At 39.1% G+C, this 19,093-nt stretch overlaps 1 protein-coding gene across 1 annotated transcript in view; it reads right to left on the bottom strand.

Moving 5' to 3' along the window:
* Positions 1-19,093, bottom strand: part of ST18 (ST18, C2H2C-type zinc finger) — a 242,159-nt gene that overhangs the window by 22,816 nt on the left and 200,250 nt on the right. The window contains exons 12-14 of the mRNA XM_019474600.1: positions 16,876-17,087; positions 8,049-8,294; positions 2,386-2,501 (exon numbers count right to left, since the gene is read on the bottom strand). Of these exons, the coding sequence (XP_019330145.1) occupies positions 2,386-2,501; positions 8,049-8,294; positions 16,876-17,087 (574 nt within the window). The remainder of the gene's footprint in view (positions 1-2,385; positions 2,502-8,048; positions 8,295-16,875; positions 17,088-19,093) is intronic.

Here is a 19,093-nt window from a genome sequence, read left to right as displayed (position 1 = left end):
TTATTATTATTATTTTATTTTATTTCAGTTATTAAACTGTTCTTATCTCAACTCACGAGTTTTCTCACTTTTACTTTTCCAATTGGTTTCCCCATCCCACCGGGGGTGCATGAGCAAGCGGCTGTGTGGTGCTCAGTCACCGGCTGGGATTAAACCATGACAGTGGTGTACATTTAGCACAACAAATATGTCCCTTGATGTTTGACCTGCAGAAGATGTTATAGCTTCTGTTTTTCCTCAGCCCTTCTTCAGTCATAGCACTGACCTCATTTATCAATTGGGATACAGTCCTCTGTAAGAGGGCAAAGATATCAAGGAATGCGATTTGTGCATAGAGGGGGAGGGGTAGGTGAATTGAGTATACCTTTCTACAGTATTTTACACTAACACCAACCCTTCAGAGTCACCTTATAAAGGGCTGTGTCTTCTTTCACTGGGCCCATGGATAAGAAAAGCAAGTAGAAACTGTACAAAAACTTTTAGCTGGTGCTCCATAGTAATGAGTAAGGGGTACCAAGATCATCACCTGGCTATTTTCTCTGAGCTGGCAGAGTGCTAGGAACTTTCAAATCTGTAAAGAAGCCTTAGGAAGACATCAGCCTCATTTTCACAGCCCAGTTCAACCTGAACAATGTAGTTATGGGCAAGAGAATTAACATGGCAAAATAGAAAGCACATGCTAGGAGGTGGTATTTATAAATTAGTTCACTGCAACTGAGCTAACTATGTCAGAAATTTTTTTTCTGCAAGTGCTTATGTTATTTTAAAAAATTCCTCATGCTGAAGCCACCTGTATTGAATTGTTCTGTACAAGTTCTGAGCTCAGTGGGATCACAGAAATGCAGTCTGTTCCCTATATTACCTATAGATTCTTCTGATAAATTGAAACTATTTCTTATTTAATTTTCTGGACAGTTACTTTTTATATACCTGTTCCTACTCACTGTTTGAAAATAATACAGTAAAACCACTGTAAGCTGATCATTGCCCTTATAAATACCCTGGGAAGTATTATTTAGGAGAGTAGAAAAGTATTGCACAGACATCTCAAAACAGGTCAATATCACAAAGGAATAAATATTACAAAAGAAAAGCCATTAGTCTTCAGCAAATAAACTCTCAGTGATTTTTGTATGCATTTGTTTTAGAAGAGGCAAAACAAACCTGACCTGTAGCAATTTAGGTCATGAACTACAACTGCAGATACAATGTGGAGAGTAGACGACATGCAGACTGCACGGCATGAGGGGAAAGAATCACTCTTCACAGCAGCTTGCCCCAGGGAAATGTAATTTCTACAGACAGAGGCGGATCTAACTGATTCAGTGCCACTGAAACTGGGGAGCAGTACACAAGGTGACAGGATGCGACTCATTTATTTATGGGTGAGCTTGCAGTGATACGTTGTGGGCTAGCATCACTAAACGATACAGAGTGCACTTGTCCAAAGAGACCTACACTGGTTTGGGACAGAAAGAAAAGTGGTGTAAATGATTGCTAAGTCCTAGTAGACTATTACAGTGAAAACACTCTATTGATATCAAAATGGTGTTGGTGTGAATCCAAAGGGCTTTGGTGAAGAGCCTAGATGAGATTTTAAAAAGTGACTGGTGTTATGAGCTGTTTGGGACAATTTTACTGAAAGGATTCTAAACTGAAACAAGCTGTTGCATGCAGAAGGATTTAATGGAATTATTGTGTTTTCTTTTCAGTTTTAGATAGTAAAGTTTTGGAGCTTAAGAGAGAGCAAGCGAGTCTCTGTACTTGGGAAAAGAGGATATTAGCCTATTCTCCCAGAGCGTGAATTTGTGCATCCACTGGATTTTCAGCAGGACAGAATAACTGCTTTGAAGGAAGCAGATGAAGGACTTAAACATAGATTTTGTACAGGTTGGAAAACCCTGGGGCAGCTCCTGTCTTGTGTTTTGTCTTTTTGTGAACTTTGCATTTTTCCTATCTGAGAAATCCCCAGCACTTCTCCGCAAACTCTCAACAGTGGATCTATAACGACTATTGCCCAAATAAAGTTTATTTAATTATGTAAGCATTAGCACAGCCAATCTGTAGCACACTACAAAACCATGTATTTCGTAGAAGGAGCTGTTGCCCGTTTGTTACCTATCTATCTGAGGAATAAGGAGTGATACCCAGTATAATATGTCATGAATATGTTGAGACCTCCAGGCCTATCCTGGCTTGTCTCAGTTCCAAACCTCACGCCTACCCAGTTGCATAGTCAGAACAGGGCACTAACTACCTGCAGTGAGCTGTCATGCAAGTCTCCCTGCTCAGCTCCTGCAAATCTAATCCAAACCAGCACTCAGAACAATGCCGTAGTCAGTCTTTAACAGAGCAGAAGAAAACATGGCATTTTTTGTGACTCACGTGATGAGTTCCTTTTTGAGATCTCTTGAATGGAGCTTGGGTTTAGGACTTGGTATGGAAACATCTCCTGGATACTTCTTTTCCTCCATGTTTTCTGAAGAGCTCACTGGATCTTTCTGAAATATTAGATGAGAATGTGACAAAAGAAAGGTTTCTCTCTTCAAGGCCTCCCACATATACAACAAGCAACTTCCTCTGGCAAGAAGAGAATCACTTGGAAAACATTAAAAAAAAAAAAGTCTGAAGAAATGATGGAGAGAGATGAAGAAAGTTTAGTATATCACAATTTCAGGATCTCGTAGGTAGACTTTTATAAATGTTGAACTGTACAATTGTGAAAGTATTTCTGAAGGCGGATGCTGTTTTAAGCTGTACATAGGGAAAATTTGGTCTAGATTTATAAAATGGTGATAAAGACCAAAGAAAAATACACAGCGAAAATAAACAGTTGTTGAATATATAGAGCCAGACAAGACTTCAGCAAGTATGTTCTTGTTTTTTCTGTGCAAGTACATCACTGAGTTTTGTAAACAGTTGAAGTGAATACCATTGTACTGTGAATTACAAAATAACAATCATAAATTAAAAAAAAAAATTTACATAAACATATGTAAACGCAAAGCTTTTTAGAATTGAATGACTTGTTATCTTATTCAAAGAGCAGATTCTTGTTAAAATAAAAAACATAAGAACAAAACTGCTTTGAAATTTTCTTAGTAGCAGGCTGTGAAGGGTAGTTCTTGATTTCTACTATTTGTAGATTAATCACTGCTACAGTGCTGTTTGATGGGTGGTATGGACCATGAGTATTTAGTCCCCTGGGAAGGTATTTTGGAAATCTGGAGTCCTGAAAGGAAATTACATTTTTATTTTCTGGAAAATCTTCTTTGATCACTTCAAAACAGCTTGGTTTATACTGTTTGACAATTAATGCCTTCAATTATTATTATTTTTATGAAGGATAAGTATTTCTTTTCTGGAGGGATGCTCTGTGGGTATTGTATCATTCAAGAATTCTCCAAAGCCCATAGCATCAATTATCAAATCTGTATTAATCCCTTCTGGGACTTCATGTTGCTTTTGTGACTCCGTTCCAATACTCAGGTAGGTATCGCCCAGAGATTACCGTCTGTAGGAGCAGAAACTGCTGCCTGTGGTTGAGGGGAGAAGCTCCCAGCTCCTGCTAAACTCACGGGGCTGGTGCCATAGATGCTCTGGGCTTGTGCAGCTGACGAACATGCCAGGACAGAGGGGCAGGGATGTCTGCAGAGCTGTTAACACAGAGCGGAGAGCTGAGGAGAATCTGGACTGAAAATGGAGATTCTGCCTAACGGGACTTGTAAGCTCTGCGGGGGTGTTTCTTCTGATAAAGCTTCCATATGGTCCTCAATTCTGGCAGCTCATCTTTGCCTGTTTGGAGACTGGATCCTCAACATGACTTCCTTCTGCTTTCTGGTACTGGCTACCTACTGCCTACTGAAACTCACACTACACATACATATAGAAACTGTGCCATATTATTGCTATATCAATTACTACTGATTTTTGCAACCACATTTGTGGGGTTAGTTTGTCTCAGAATAATCTCATCTGCTACAAATATAGAAAGCAAAAATACATATATGCAGCTTTTCTAAACACTCTTTTAGTAATTATCGAGTAATTATTTTAAATAAAAAAACCAACCCTGATATATTTCAGGCTTTTAGAATTTTATTTCTAAAGGAAAACTTCAGATAAGGAGTAATAGTAAAATTAAAACCAGTGATAGGTATTCTTAAAACGTTAATACAGAAATAATAAATAGTTGAAAGTCCTCCAAACATCAAAATGAAAATGCTAAAAACCAAAAGTGGAAAAATGAATGCCAGCTTTGTTCAAGATTCAAGAAACCTCAAAGACAGTTTTCCAACATTGAGTTAAATCCTGGTTCTAGTGGCATATGGGGGTGTTTTTGCCACTGCAATCTGCAGAATGGGGATTCTAGTTCCTGACTCTCTCTGTCCACAAGTTCTCACCTGCTTTTCTTATATACACGTAAATGCAAGCTCCTACAGGGATCATCACCAGTGGAAGTCACTGTAAAATCAAAAGCTTCCAAAAAGAAGCAACAAAATGGTGGACCCTCTGTTGCCAGCTGCATGGGGTCAGATGTCAAAATAACTTCAAAAAATACAGGTAAGGTGGTTTCCATTTAATGTAATGGAGATTGAAGAAGGCTGGTTTATCAGTTTTCTCTCTGTCAGCTAATTCTGATAGGCTACATCTGTATCACTGAACTGAGGACCAATGCTGTGTTTCTAAAAATTTAGTGCATGCCTTGGCTGCATCCTAACTGTATCGAGAACAGGCACACATCAGCCTCTTCCACTTCTTGTCAAAGGTCCGACGGAGAGGAGCCTGGAGTAGAGGGTGGTGGAAAGAAAGACCACTCTGGCACTCCACTGGGATCCTGAGCTGTGTGAGGTACCTCAGGATGCATCTGCAGCAAACAAGAGTAGCTGTAACTGTTCGTGCTGCAGGGTTTATTAACATTTTCATATATATAGCTTGTGTTCTTTATCTAAGATGAAAGATGTCCCTTGATCTTTTGCTGGTGATGGACCAGAAACTTATGTGTGTGAGTTATTCATCATGTCACTGTCTGCACAGAGAGGACTGATTGAGAATTATGTATATAAAGGCTTGACAAAATACTACAGCATTGCAGTCCACAGCTTCATTTAATGATGTTTCCCTGAATCATTTTACAAAAATAAGATTGCAGGATGAAGGTTGACAGAGTACGTCTACAGCCACCAGCATAACTGATACCAGAGGGTTTAGAATTGCAGCATTTTCATTTTCTATCTTTGAAATATTTTTTTTTTCAAATCTTAATTATGAATTTCCTGAATTGACTTATTAAGATTTGTAATTTTTTTAAACCAATAGCTATACACACACATACATACACAAACACCTACAATTTCATAGTAACTGCTCTTTTGAAAAAGAAAAAAATCTAATAAGGAGCAAAGTGGGAATACAGCTTGTTTCCTAGTTAACATCCATTAGTATATTTCCCAGGAATGAGGGTGACATATGGACATTTAAACAAGTGATTTCTCCAGCATTGTCTTAGCACCTTGTGGAACACTTGGTATTATTCAAGCAACATGAAATCTTCAGATGTGTAGAAGCTGCAAAAGGAAGACAGTGCAAAGGGAATGCAGACAGAAGAATACTGAAACTCTGCCTTTCTAGGACCTCACATCAGTACATGTGGCCCAAAAGGAGCTGCATCTGTCTGAAACAAGTAGGTCAGACCTAAAGACCAAATATTTTTTGGTCCTCTGCACTTAGGACTGAGTGCAGAGCATCATGCCTTGGCTTGTGTGCTTCTCCAGCAATTTAGCTTTAGAGGGAGAGAGAATCCTTTAGGAAAACACCTTTAGCACTTCCCACTTTTTGGTCTGTTAGGTGATGATCATCGCAGCTAGTCAAGTCCAATCATATGTATAATTTTTCCTTTCCCATTTGAACGGATTTATAGCTAAATGCTATCAAAATTCTGAAGAATTCCAGACTAAAAGGAAAATCAGAAGCAGCCCAATCGTCCAAACACTACTTATTTCTGCAAAGAGCATGTGTGTATTCACGCATGCACACTACAGAAAGCAAGCAAGCAATGAAACTCCATTAATGTACAGATGGAAGTTTATATTGATTTCAGCAAAGACCAGAACATAATGGTAACATGAATAACAGATAATAGCATCTGGCACTTTTAACATTTTTAAGCCCTGAAATCTTTGGAGAACTGACAGTTGAACTAACTGACAGCTCTAGTTATTTCTCGGCGCTTTCCTTTTGGAGAGATTTTGAGCTTTTTCCAAATTCAGAATTTTTTTTTTAAGGGGGCATCTGGACAGGCTATTTCAGTGAGAGAGAGACAGACAATATTTTCTGGAAATTACCACCAAAATTAAGCAACTGTTGTGCATATGAACCAGTTAACAATGAATTAGAAATAGATATAATCAGTCATTTTCTTTGCATGAGGATAACTGCCAGTCTTCGATGTACAAAACAAAGCCTCTGGCCCTGAGATCACTGGACATGTCAATGCTCCCTGGGATGGCAAGAGCTCACAGCAGAGGTCTGGGGCCAGATCCTTGATCAGGGACAAACTGCACAGTGTCAAAGCACTGCATGCAAGAGGCAAGAGTGCCTGAATGTGGATCTTCATGTCCTGTCGGGTAGTCTGCTGATGCCTCCAGCTCCCTGTAAGGGAGAAGGAAGCAGCCAGCCACCCATTGAGGCCTTCTGAAAGTCGAGCAGGCATTGGGGGGGGACACGGAGGTGCTCCTGCTCTTTCGCTGAGCTGTGGTGGCAGCAGGGAGGAGGAGCAGCAGGACAGGCCCCTTGCCAAGTCTGCGACACCAATTGATCCCCTGCAGCAAGGCGGTTCTCTCAAAGCTGGATGTGCTTGCACATTATGCGGCATGAATGGGGAAGAGCCTGAGCCCTCAGCCTACCGCCTCGTGTCAAACCCACTCCAAAACCCCGATACAGGGATCGTGCTCTCATTGCTGAGGTAAGGAGCATCATCAGCCCCACAAAAGTGACTGCAAAGTTCTCTTCAAGACAACCCAGCCTCCAAGAATTGATCTACCGTTGTGCAAACTGTCTCAGAGGTATCATTGTGACAGGTCTCTACCCAGCGCTGACAGATTTTTTTCTTCACACAACAGAACTATCTTTTATTTCCAGGTATTTTTGGAATTGGAGGCCTGGATGTCCTAACCTCAACCCGAAATAGATTTACGCCTGTAAATGTCTTCTTGAAGTGCCAATTTTGATATTTGAATGAAAGATAATTTTGTAATAAATATAATGTTCAAATGCTATTATTTGATATATAAAACCAAATGGGGAGGAAACGTATTTTAAGCTGAATAAAAACTCCAAATTGGGACATCTTTTTTTCTGCTTCAGAAACCTATCACTCAGGCTTGTCTACATTAATTACCAGGATTTTATCTAATTAGCCTTTAAAGGTGCTGATGGTCCCTTCCTGATTTAAGAAAAATGCAAGCAATCCATATTCTGACAGCCAGGCTCAAAAGAAAAAAATACTTTCATGTTTCAGCATGAAAAAACTGTTGGTTTGGTTTTTTTTTTGAGTGGTCCCTAGGTCATTTGGGTGTATGCGCTACAGGACTGAGCCATTAGGAAGAAAATTTAAAAAACCTTCTGTAATTGTGGGTAGTTTTGATTTCCTTACCTTAGAGCCTTATAGGCATTCACAACCCATACTGAAATCAACAGCTGTTGTTTTCAGCCTCTGAAGAGGTCTGAGGGCAAGATTTTTCAAAGCGAGTAGTGTTTTTTTATGCCACATCTGAGAGGGCATTAAAGCCAACTCAATGTTCACAAACCTCTACCTGTACAAATCGGTTCCCTTTAAACTGCACTAGATTGGTTGAGGGCAAGATTTTTCAAAGCGAGTAGTGGTTTTTTATGCCACATCTAAGAGGGCATTAAAGCCAACTCACTGTTCACAAACCTCTACCTGTGCAAATTGGTTCCCTTTAAACTGCACTAGATTGGCCATCCCAAAGACCATCATATGGCCACTCATCCAAGGGAAAAAGTCACTCAGAAACTGAAAAAAATACCTCTTTTTCTTCTTCTTTTCTGCCATGGGTCTTGCTGTAGTTGATTGGTGTATCCCAGCCTTCCTGTTCACAAAGAGCCTGGTAGAAGGCTGCATTTACCAGGATGCTGCTTGTTTTGAAAGGAGAAGAGGAAGGAGTGGGAAGTGCTGTGCTGGAAGAAGTGAGAGGCATAACTTTGTCTTGGCTTCGGTTCTTTTTCATGCTCAAATCCAGAGTGCCATTTTCATCCACTTCTATCTCAGCTCCCTGACATGCAACAGGAAACAGAGACATGTTTAGCTATGGACATGGTGAGGCTGCAACATAACCATGTGGTGCTTTTAAAGGATAAATATAAATGCACGCTTTTATTTAAATTTATCTGAATCTAAAACCAGCTTTTCGATTTATATCAGTTAATGTCCAACTCTTAGGCAGACTTAAGAGTAGCTTCAGTAATGGTATCCCTGCATCTCAGCTTAAACATAATAAGCAGAATTTAAATAAGATGCCTTTAAATCATAACCTTTACACCCTAAATCTAGTTTTATTTAAAAAAAGTTTAGCTTTAAATCTTCTTGATCTTTTCACTCTTACAGAGAACTATGACCCCAATTCACAGTTAAAAGCATTAATGCATTGCTTAGGTCATCAACAGCATTACTATTACATATCCTCCCTTCCCCCCACACCCCGGAAATATTACAACATCTGCATCATGGGGGAGAGAAAGAGGGGGGAAGAAATATGCCTAAAAGTAGCACAGTAGAAGAAATTTTCACTAGGGTTTTGTATATCACTCAAAATAACATTTTGCCTCAGTCATAGTTTGAGTAGGCCACTAAGGCACAAGTCTGCACCGAGACCATTAGACTGGGAGCCACAGGAGGATCTTTAGGAGGTTCTCCCTTATGGAGACCTTCAGCATGAGTTAACAAAGCCTTTGCTACCTGGGAAGTACAGTAAAGAGCGGCCTCTGATTGCAAGGGTGTGTGCAGTTTGGGGAGAGACCCAACTTCTCTTTCCAGGCTGGGAGAAGCTCTCAGAGCAGGTTCTGCTCACAAGTGCTGCTCAGCTGTACAAGAAGAACAAGGGAAGGAAAGCTCACTGTTCTGCCTTACCCTGTCTGACCACAGAAAAAGAGTACAAATTCCTCTTCTTGGAGTGATGAAAATCTCCTGAAAGTGCAACTTACTAACGGAAGCAACAAAAAATTTTCCCTCATGCTCAATATGCAACACTGCATATTGACGTATTGTGTATATAGGGATGAGTATAAGACTAGTCCTTACTGTTGCCAACAATTACAGAAGTCAAGTAAGGGAAGAGGTGAAAGAGGTGGCTTCTGGAGGAGCACTTGGTAGTCTAGTTCTGTGTGTTGCCCTGAATAAGGTGGAAAACTTTCAAAGACTATAGAGATAAATAACAGCGTCATAGATCTACACATGCAGAATGTTGTAATTAACACTGCTCTGTGTCTTTCTGTTATTGTCATCACTACTATTTTTTATTTGCATCACCACAAAGCTCAGATACCACTTGGGAATTTGGGGCTAGATATGTTAGGTGCTGTATAACTGTAGGAGACAGTTGTATAAACCCAGATTGAGACTTCCTACCTTGAGTAATATAAAAGTAAACCCATAGCGTAAGTGAATCACCTAGATGCTCTGTTGTAAATGGAAAAGAGACAGGTATGTCCAGGGGGCAAGTTTTTCCATCTTTCTTAGACCTCTTCCTTAGGAATAGATGAGACATTGGCAGAAAGAGTTCCTTTCTCTTTCTTCCAATTAACTATTGCTGGAGCTTGACGATTAGTCAACCATTGAACGGTTAAAGATAGGGCAGTGAAACTTATCCTTGCTTGAGGGTCTTAAAAACAGTTGTGGTGAAACAGGGAGTTCTTCCCCTGTGCTGAAAGTGTGACATGGCCACCCCAGTTGGACTGAAGGCATAAGCTTTCTTCATGCAGCCTTGTCTTCTACCACTGCCAGCGGTGACTCATTTAAAGGTAAAATGCATCTGATGAAATCTTTTTAATCAGAAGGATTGGTTGGTAGAAGTTGAAAATTTAGGGCCCAGCGACTCTCCTCACTCAGTCATCCTGACTCCATTTTGTATCCATGAGCCTAAGACAGATGCCCACCTAGACTGAAGCACTACCAAGCCATCTGCTTGCCCCTGGTTCAGAAACTCAGGCACCTTTTATGTTTGCTTCTCCTGCATAGCAAAGTTCACATTTTCAATCATACAGCTTAAAGAGAGAGATGTTTTATTATATTTATGGGAAGTAAATACACTTCTAATATGTTCGTACTAAGACGCTTTGGTTATATCTTTCTGCCCCTTTTTAGTAAATAGTTTAATCTCCTGTGATAGTTTTAAGCCCTGAATTTGACAGTGCAGCTTATCCTGGATAATAACTTAGTAACCACACATCTTATGCCATCTGTATAATATCAAATACATTTTTATACCAGCATTAATAAACCTTAGTTACAAAAATTCAAGATATTAACTATATCAATGCCAAGCGCACACTCCAGGATCTAACAATATAGCTCTGCCATGATCACCCCAGTGATTTTTGGCTTCATAGTTGATATGTAACTATAGCAATGAAACAGAGCTACAGTAATCAAGTTTAATGACCAATGTAAAGTAAAATGCTAAATATTGTAGTTGCTGACATTTTTCATAATAAAAAAACTTGGGTTAAGTCTGCACAACCAACATTCACATAAAATTCCAGACCTCTGTGACAGATGGCTTAGGAAAGGAAGCCATGTGACTGGGCTGCAGTAGTTTTATAGTGCAAAACCCATAAATAGTGCAGATTCTCTGTCACTGACAAAATATCAACTACTCAGAAGGCAACAGCGACAACAAAAAGGACCAAAAGCAATCAAGGTCTCCTCCTCGACGAAACTGTATGTAGAAAAATATCAGGAGATGTATTGTCTCTGAGAAACAGATACCATTAGGCACAACAAAGAGCTCTGGCTGATGAGCAGAACATTTACTAACATGGATATTTAAAGCTTCCTCAGCACTTTCCTCAAATTCACGTAGAAGTTGGGTTGTCCAACATGCACCTAATTCTGCTCAGGGAAGGCTGGGTTGTGTGTTTGTGAAGTAGCGTACAGATGGAGTTTAAGTGAGCTCACAGATGCACACAACAATTAAATATAGTCGTGGAAAAAATATCCCCTTTTGCCCATCACAGGATGGATCACACGTTTACAGCATGGCTTTTTATTCAGAATGGTATAAAAGAGCTATCACTTTGCTGCCTTCATAGCAAACTCCAAATGGCAAAGCAAAAAGAGAGGATAGTCAGAGATACTGCTCCAGTTTTCATTCCTACTCTCATCCCACCCTCCTCTCAATATGTCTCCTTTGCTTGTTTTACCACGTTTATTTTTACATTAATTTTAAAATGGAACTAAAAAGACAAAAATGGCAAATGGCAAAAAATGCTAGAGCAGTGCTATGACATGCTGACAGAAAGCGGCACTTACTATGCTTAGCTCAGACTTGTAAAGGCTGTGTTCTCCTCAGTGAAGGCAAGATCTTATTACTGTCAACTCCAGTGCATGTGTGAACAGGCCTATAGTTATCCATTTATCATGACATATTTAAAATATAGCTACCAAAACAATGTAAACTGTTCTGATTCTTCCTTAAAAATGTAAGCAAAATAAAAATGTAAATGTATCTTATTATTTCCTAACTTATATTAGTTTGCAGCTATATAAATCTTTGGAGCCTGATTTTGATCTTACTTACATTTACATTTACATTTACATTTACACTGTTGTAAACCAGGAAAAAATCCACTGAAGCAATGAAGAAAAATCAACGAGGGTGAGAGGATACACACGGTAATTAAATTCAGGTTACTCCTTATCTACTCCCACATCAGTGACAGTGTAATCACCCCCACAGGTTTTACAAGCAGCTGGAAAAAGGATTCCAGAATAAAAAATGAGAGAAAAATGACTGAAGCATATTTTCTTTATTCCAGGATCTATTAAGTGAAAAGATAATGTACAAGTAGTAGTCTACTATGACTATCCCTCTAAAATAAAAAATAATATATATATGTAAAAAAAAAAATGGTCTCTATCCTCTTCAAGTGCTTTGTACTTTAAAGTCAAGCTTTTTCAGCCTCCTTTATTTTATGACATAAATATTACAGAATATTTTCTAGTACATTATTAAGTCTTGTTCTTAGAACTGAACTACATCAGCTAGGACAATAAAGGATGTTGGTTTTTGTGATAAATTACTCCTGCATTTTTTCATATGCTTTTGGCCCATCTGATCACTCACAACATTTAATACTCTGCAGTGTGTCTCCAGTAACGATTACAAGTTAAGCTTTATCTCATAGCTGGATCAGAAAGAGTGAATTATTGTGTCTGCATGAATCTTATTTCAAACCTGTGACCTTAGGTAGATTGTATCATTACATATAAGGGGGTTTTATGTATTCTTTGGTTGGCATCAGCCATACAACTTAATACTAAGTCCAAAGAAACAACATTATCAATGATTTTGCATTCCCACCAGCAGTTCAGTCTGGTTTGGAAAGCTCAAAAGGGCTCTTCAGTTTTGGTACTGGGAGTAACTTTGGAACTAGTAACTTGCCATGTGTATGAATACTGTTCTTAATGCAACTCCATCCAAAAGAGTACAATCTTTTCTATTCCCAGCCAATAAAAATACATACACATGGTCCTCAATTCTTCAGACTTAAATTTAAGCAATTGAGTTCTTCTGCAGCAAACTAAAATACTAATTTGGGTCAAAATAAAAAAAAATTGTAACTGCCCAGCAACATCTGAGACCCAAATGAAGTCACAATTTCAGCCCAGAGCAATTCTCAAATTAAAAAAAGCCAGCCAAGAATGTACTCAAGGAGCAATATGCACAGCAGTATAACAGGATGGTACCTAGTGATATTCTTGGCTGATTTTTCATCCTGTATTTAGTCTTTAAGGTATTTGGAATAAAGACTGCCTGACAAACGTGCTGACTACTAACTACATTATTGAAATAATTGATGTAATTATCACCATCATCAACATCCAAGAATGGAGAGATGACACAATTTTGTTCAAAAGCAGAATTTGAACTTTAAACATTTTTAGGAAGTGTCATTTTTGTTTTCTTTCAAGGCATAGCGCGCATACACCATTTTGTCTAAACAGGTGGGAAAAACACCAAAACAGTCAACAAAATGTTTGGCAAGCAGTAGCGATGAGGGTACAGATAAACTGTATTGCTTGCAGCTACCTCTGTGAGACATGAATGTAGTGAGGGCTGTAAACAGGGAAGGTCTCTGGATGTTATGATGATGTAGACCTTGCACTGTGCTAGAAACTGCAGGCTAAGCCTTCTAGGGGAGTCCTTCTGTTTACTTCAATGGGAGTTGAATGAAGCTACATAAGCTGCAAATCAAATGCAGACCAGGAGACTTGTTTGGGGAACAGACTGCGTGAGAATTGGCTGATCAGGATTATATTCAGGGGAACAGTTTACAACAGTCCCAGGTGTCTGCACCTGTGGGGTTGAATGGCTCAGACAATGTAATATTAACATGGCATTAATTACTTTTTAAAATAGCATCACCAAGTTATCTGATGATCTTAGTATTTTGTATGCAGCCGATAGATAATTCATGGAGAAAGCTTAGGATCCATTTTACTGCCCATTTCAGAATAAATTTATTCTTTAAATTGCTTAATTTATAAATTCAGAATTTTAATCTAGAAGTATTTGGCAGATCACCTTTGTACATTAGATCTCTTTGTGAAGTTTTGCTTACCAACAATGCTGCTAATGTGTAATCTGATTTCTCTACTCTCGCTACCCATCCCTCCCTTTTTTTGGCTTAGACCCTCCCTTTTGAACTAATATGTAGAGAACGTGAGATATATATCTGAAAACCCATTAAATCAATGAAATTTGGAACTGTGCTGTAAAAAATATTCACTTTTTCATTTAAGTGTTTTCTATATTTATGGAAAAGTGGTGAACATTCAAGGTAAAACATCCAACTCTTACTAAAAAATGGACAACATTCTGGAGGTCAAGAAATAAAATTTGAGAGACAGAAAGAAAAAAAAAAATTACTTCAGTAATACACTTGTGATAAACAATGTTTGGTGTTTTCCCCACCTGTTTAAGCCAGGCGACGTGCATGCCTTGAGCGAATACAAGAAAATGACACTTGCTTGAAATGTTTGAAGTTCAAGTTCTGCTTTTAAAACTTGGAAGCACAATATTTTTACAGCTCTGACAACTGTGTAACTTGCAAAGGATTTCCTGCAAGTCCAAGAAATCCTCTGCAGCCCCACTGGCCCTTGCTCTACCGCCACACTGCCTCCCACCTGCAAAGTGTCATGGCTTGGATTGCTGGAGGCTGCCTGATGCTCATATAAGAGCAAACACCTTTACAAGTCAGGAGCTTTGATCTGCTACAGTATGGACGATGCTAATCAGGTTGTCTTAGGCAAAGGAACAAAGGAACGTGGCAAGGGGCAGGGCTGAGAGGCCTGATACTATGGGGCTCTGAACACAGCCACCCCACACAGGTATTTTCAGACCTGGTGAACGTGTGTGCTATCAAGAGTAGAAAAAGGAAATCAACAACTCTGTAGTCATCTGTTGATGCTGCATTATTTGAGTCCAAATACTGATAAAGTCTCAAGAGATGTTTTTTATGATCTAAAAATATGTAAGATATTCTAACAGTTAAACATTTACCTTTGCGGCCAATACCAGCTACAAAACAATTCAGAAACATTGATAAATAGATAGTAGTCTCTTTTAAAACTAGCTTTACATTTTGCTTCATATTTTAAAATAAGAAAGCATCTTCATTGAAGAGAGTCTAGAGATTTATTTCCACAATTTTTTTGTTTGAGTCCTGTATGATAAAAGTAATAAATAGCCAAAACCAAATAAAAATGGGTTTCGTGTGGTTTTGGCGACCAAATCTGTTTGGGGCTTACTTGCCTGTGTGCTGGCCAGAAGCTAATTCTGATTCTTGTGTCAGATGTTTTGTAGCAGTATGCCCTCCAGAAAGTCTGGCAAAAGTGGAGGCAGGCAGATAGCAAGGTATGCAGGTGATTTTCTTTTAGGCTGGATTCCTGGCTGTGAAAAAGCAGTAAGTTATGTGCCCCAAGTGTCCCTCCATATCGTTACTATTATGTTCACTTCCATTCAAACCTTCGCCATGATTTGGCAACTGTGAAGCAGGTACAGAGGAGAAAATCTTTGGGTTATGCCTGGTCCCTTTAGTGCTCTTCTCTGGCAAGAAGGTCTATTGCTGAGGTCAGCCAAAGGCTGCGGCAGCAATTTAATCCAGCCATTGGCATCAGTTTCCATTTCCCTGCTAGAAGAAGTCTCTATTGAAGACCGGTGGAAGGAGCTTTCTGAAGCATATAACAGGGATGGATCCGTCATCTGGAAAAGGTTCCATGAGCAATCTTCGGGACAGATAATGTCTGTGTTATGGGGGATGCGTGTGGACACACTCTAAAAAGTCTACTCTGGGGCATCTTGCAACATCGGTTTCAAGATCCAAGACTTCACAAGTGGAAATCAAAGGCAGCGAAGTAGGGGATGCCACTCTGCAAAGGAGCAAGGCTTGGAATACCTAACAAGGTGTTATGCTGGTGGTAAAATAAGTGGTTCCCCTCAAAGAATAACAGCTAACCTCTTAGCAATGGTGGATGAAGGCCCAACCAAATTGTAAACCAACAGCTGTGGAAGCCACCTCTAACCAGACTGAGCCTGGTGTTACAATAGACAAGGTAGGGTGACACTGACTCGCAGAGAAATAGGTCATCTGTCTGTTGGAGCACATATGACTCAGAGTCCCACAGCAGAAACACACCTGCTACTTTGTGTTTTGATAAATATACCTCTTTTCACTCCCCAATGATTTCTTCTCAAGTTCTTCTAATGGCACCCTCTCATCTACACAGAGCTTTCAAAAGTTTAATTGCAGTGGAGTATGTCTGACTTTAATACAAATAATAAACAACAGTGTTCCCACAACCATGGTCATCAGAAGAAAATCTTGTCTATTTTCATCAGCAGTATAATACTATGTAATGGCACAGAAAATAAGGCTCATAGCTCACACAGTACCATTTGTAAATCATAAAGATCTGTGAGGAAACGCAGAGCAGAAACCAAAACATGAAAGCCACACAAACATCTACGATATTAGGCAGCTTTCCATTATGACAGACTTGCCCAGATTATCTATCTCCAAACGCTGTGGGCCTGATTCTCCTCTCTTGCCAGCAGAAAGGAGAATTTTACTAAAATCAGTTGTTATTTCCCTCCCTACACCTTGTCAAACTGTCATGAGCTCCAAAGACAACAGACTTAATAGGTGTAGTTCTGTTCCATTGCTAGCAAATATCACCTTGATTAATTACATGATTTTTTTTTTTTTAATCAGCCTCCAAAATGATCGCTTATGGCAGGTTTCAGAGGGAGGAAAATTCCCTCTTTAAACAGATCTAACTCATTATCCACCACAGATTGTTGCTGGATTTCAAATATCCTTCTTTTTTCCTCCCAAAAAACTCCCCCCTTGTATTTAGGGCTCAATTATGAAAAGAGTACCGACGTAATCCCTGCTATTTATTTATTTTTATCAAAACTGGTCACTACATTACTGATTTTTTCTCTGTCTCTCTTCAAAAGAGCATGCAAACAGAAGCCTCCTTTTTGGGGATTTAATGCAGTCACTAACATGAAAGACAGTTTATTCGCACAGTTCAGTAGCTAGCACACCCTCCAGGTTCTTGGACTACCCTACCTTGGCAGACAGACTCTGTGGTTTGTTGGAGAGGATCTCTGCTGCTTCCCTGCAGCGGGTGGAAAGGTTCAGGATAGCAGCAGCTGCTGCTATGTGGGTGTCTTCACTACATTGACCGTAGCTATAAGAGTTGGCATGGCAAGGGCTCTGTGTGTGGGCGCTAGCACTAGGCAGTCGATTAGAAAATTTCACTGGATTTGAAAAATGCTTTGCTGTTGAAGAGAGATTTGATTAGCAATTGCACGTATGAGATTTTTCCCATTAAATAGTTTTGTTTCTCAGACTACAATTTCATACATTAAAATATTCAAAGAATACATTTAAAACAATCCATTTCCCATTGGCAGTAAGGGTTTGCTGTAAAAATGGCTTCAGAAACACGGTAATTTAATTTTTACCTGACAAATACACATCTTTCAACAAAGCACCTGAGGCTTTTACTCAGATTTTACTCATTCTTTACTCAGGCATTAAAAGCAATGGTGTCCAAGGAAAGACTGAACAAGCGTTAGCGTGTTATCCGTCGCGACCTGACAACACCGGTGGGCAAACACAATTGTAAATGTATCCTTATAAAGGCTTCTTCTTGGAGCTCTATTGTGTAAAAAACCAACAGCGACTTGTCCAGTCTTAGCTAAAACAACACTGCTTGCCCTACTTAAATGATTAAGTCTGTTATTTAAATAGCTTTGCCTATGTGAGTACGGAGAACAAGACCAGGCTCTTGAATGAACCGGAACAAACAGATAAGAACACTACCTGTTAGGAATAGTCAGTCCTGATTTTGTGGAAATTTTTAGAAATTTAAGTCTACCCTTTAATCAATTAAAAAAAATAATGACGATGAACCTTCAGAATAAAAATGATCTTAGCTCACCGTCTTATGTTGGCTATCATTTGGAATAACACACAGATTTACTAGGCACAAAGAGGTCAGTTGAGAATGAAAACAGGTGAACAGAAAAGCACTTTCACAGACAAAAGTGGTGTGTGTGGTTCTTTGTTTTCTGCTCCATCAGCAGGACTTACTCTAAAACAGGTAGAAAGAACTCTGCTCCCTGTTCTGGATTTTGGAGCTTGAGATGTCATTAACTGTTGCAGGGAAAACAGCACCATGATCTCAGGTTTTTAGTAAGCAATAATCGCTTCTTTTGTCTGTAGCTCCCACAGAGTCCTACAAAGATAAACTAAGCAAAATCCAATTTCTCAGCCTACACCCAGATACACCAAGAACATTTCTGCGTATGGCCATCTGCTCACTCCACAAAGATCTGAGCCCCAAGGCACTGGATCCCTTTGGATGTAGAGCTTTGGCTGAGTGCATTTTAATGCCAAGACCTACACAAGACATTGATGAAATCATCTTTCCTCAAACTTGGGACGCTCTAAGACAAATGCTTGTTTGTGTGCACTGACTATAGCTGAATGCCGTATTCAGTTTTTCTAAGTACTGGAGGCATCTCAGTAGAGCAATACATAAAAGCCTCATGATTCAGTTCTCCCTTTCTCCAGTGCAAATGAAAAAGGATTTATCTACCCTGCTGTAAAACTGTAGCACAAGCAAGAGGGTCTACATTTTTAGCAGTTACTACAGCTAACTTCAAATTATATTTAAAGAGCAAAAAAGTGCATTTTCCATTACCCACCCTAAAAGATAAAAAAAAAAAAAGCAGGCTATGAAGGGTGCATGTTTTGTTAACAAATCAAGTTTCTAAGTGCAGAATCCACAGAGGGCTAATGATGGGCTTTTGGCTAGCTACATATTTACATAGGACGCTGAACCAATCACTGCATCATCAGCTTCTTATTGCCAACTTTTGTATATCTGCATAGTTAAAGCACTCACCTGCGCTTTTATTTTCACCTTTCCATTAAAATAATAGCTGCACACTACAATCTTTGCAAGAACAACAGGCTGTGAACTTCAGCCCTGATATACATTATACATAAATTGCATATGTATGGATTTGCATTTGTATAAAAACATTTCAATCATTTTTTTCTTGAAATGAACCTGTGAAATAGACATACATCTGTGCAAAGAGACAGCTAATAGAGAATATTCCATTTTACAAACAAAATTGGAAAATATGCTACCCAAGAAGCTGGCAATGCACATATTTGCTTTCATTTGAACAAGCCTATTTTCCAGACCAGATAAATATCTACTTTTAATTTGCAATTTTAAATAGGGTATTTATATATATACACAAACACA

Source organism: Aptenodytes forsteri, unplaced genomic scaffold (genome assembly GCF_000699145.1).
Source record: "Aptenodytes forsteri isolate BGI_AS27 unplaced genomic scaffold, ASM69914v1 Scaffold139, whole genome shotgun sequence".
Classification (NCBI taxonomy): Eukaryota; Metazoa; Chordata; class Aves; order Sphenisciformes; family Spheniscidae; genus Aptenodytes; species Aptenodytes forsteri.
This window is presented reverse-complemented; position numbering and strand designations above follow the sequence as displayed.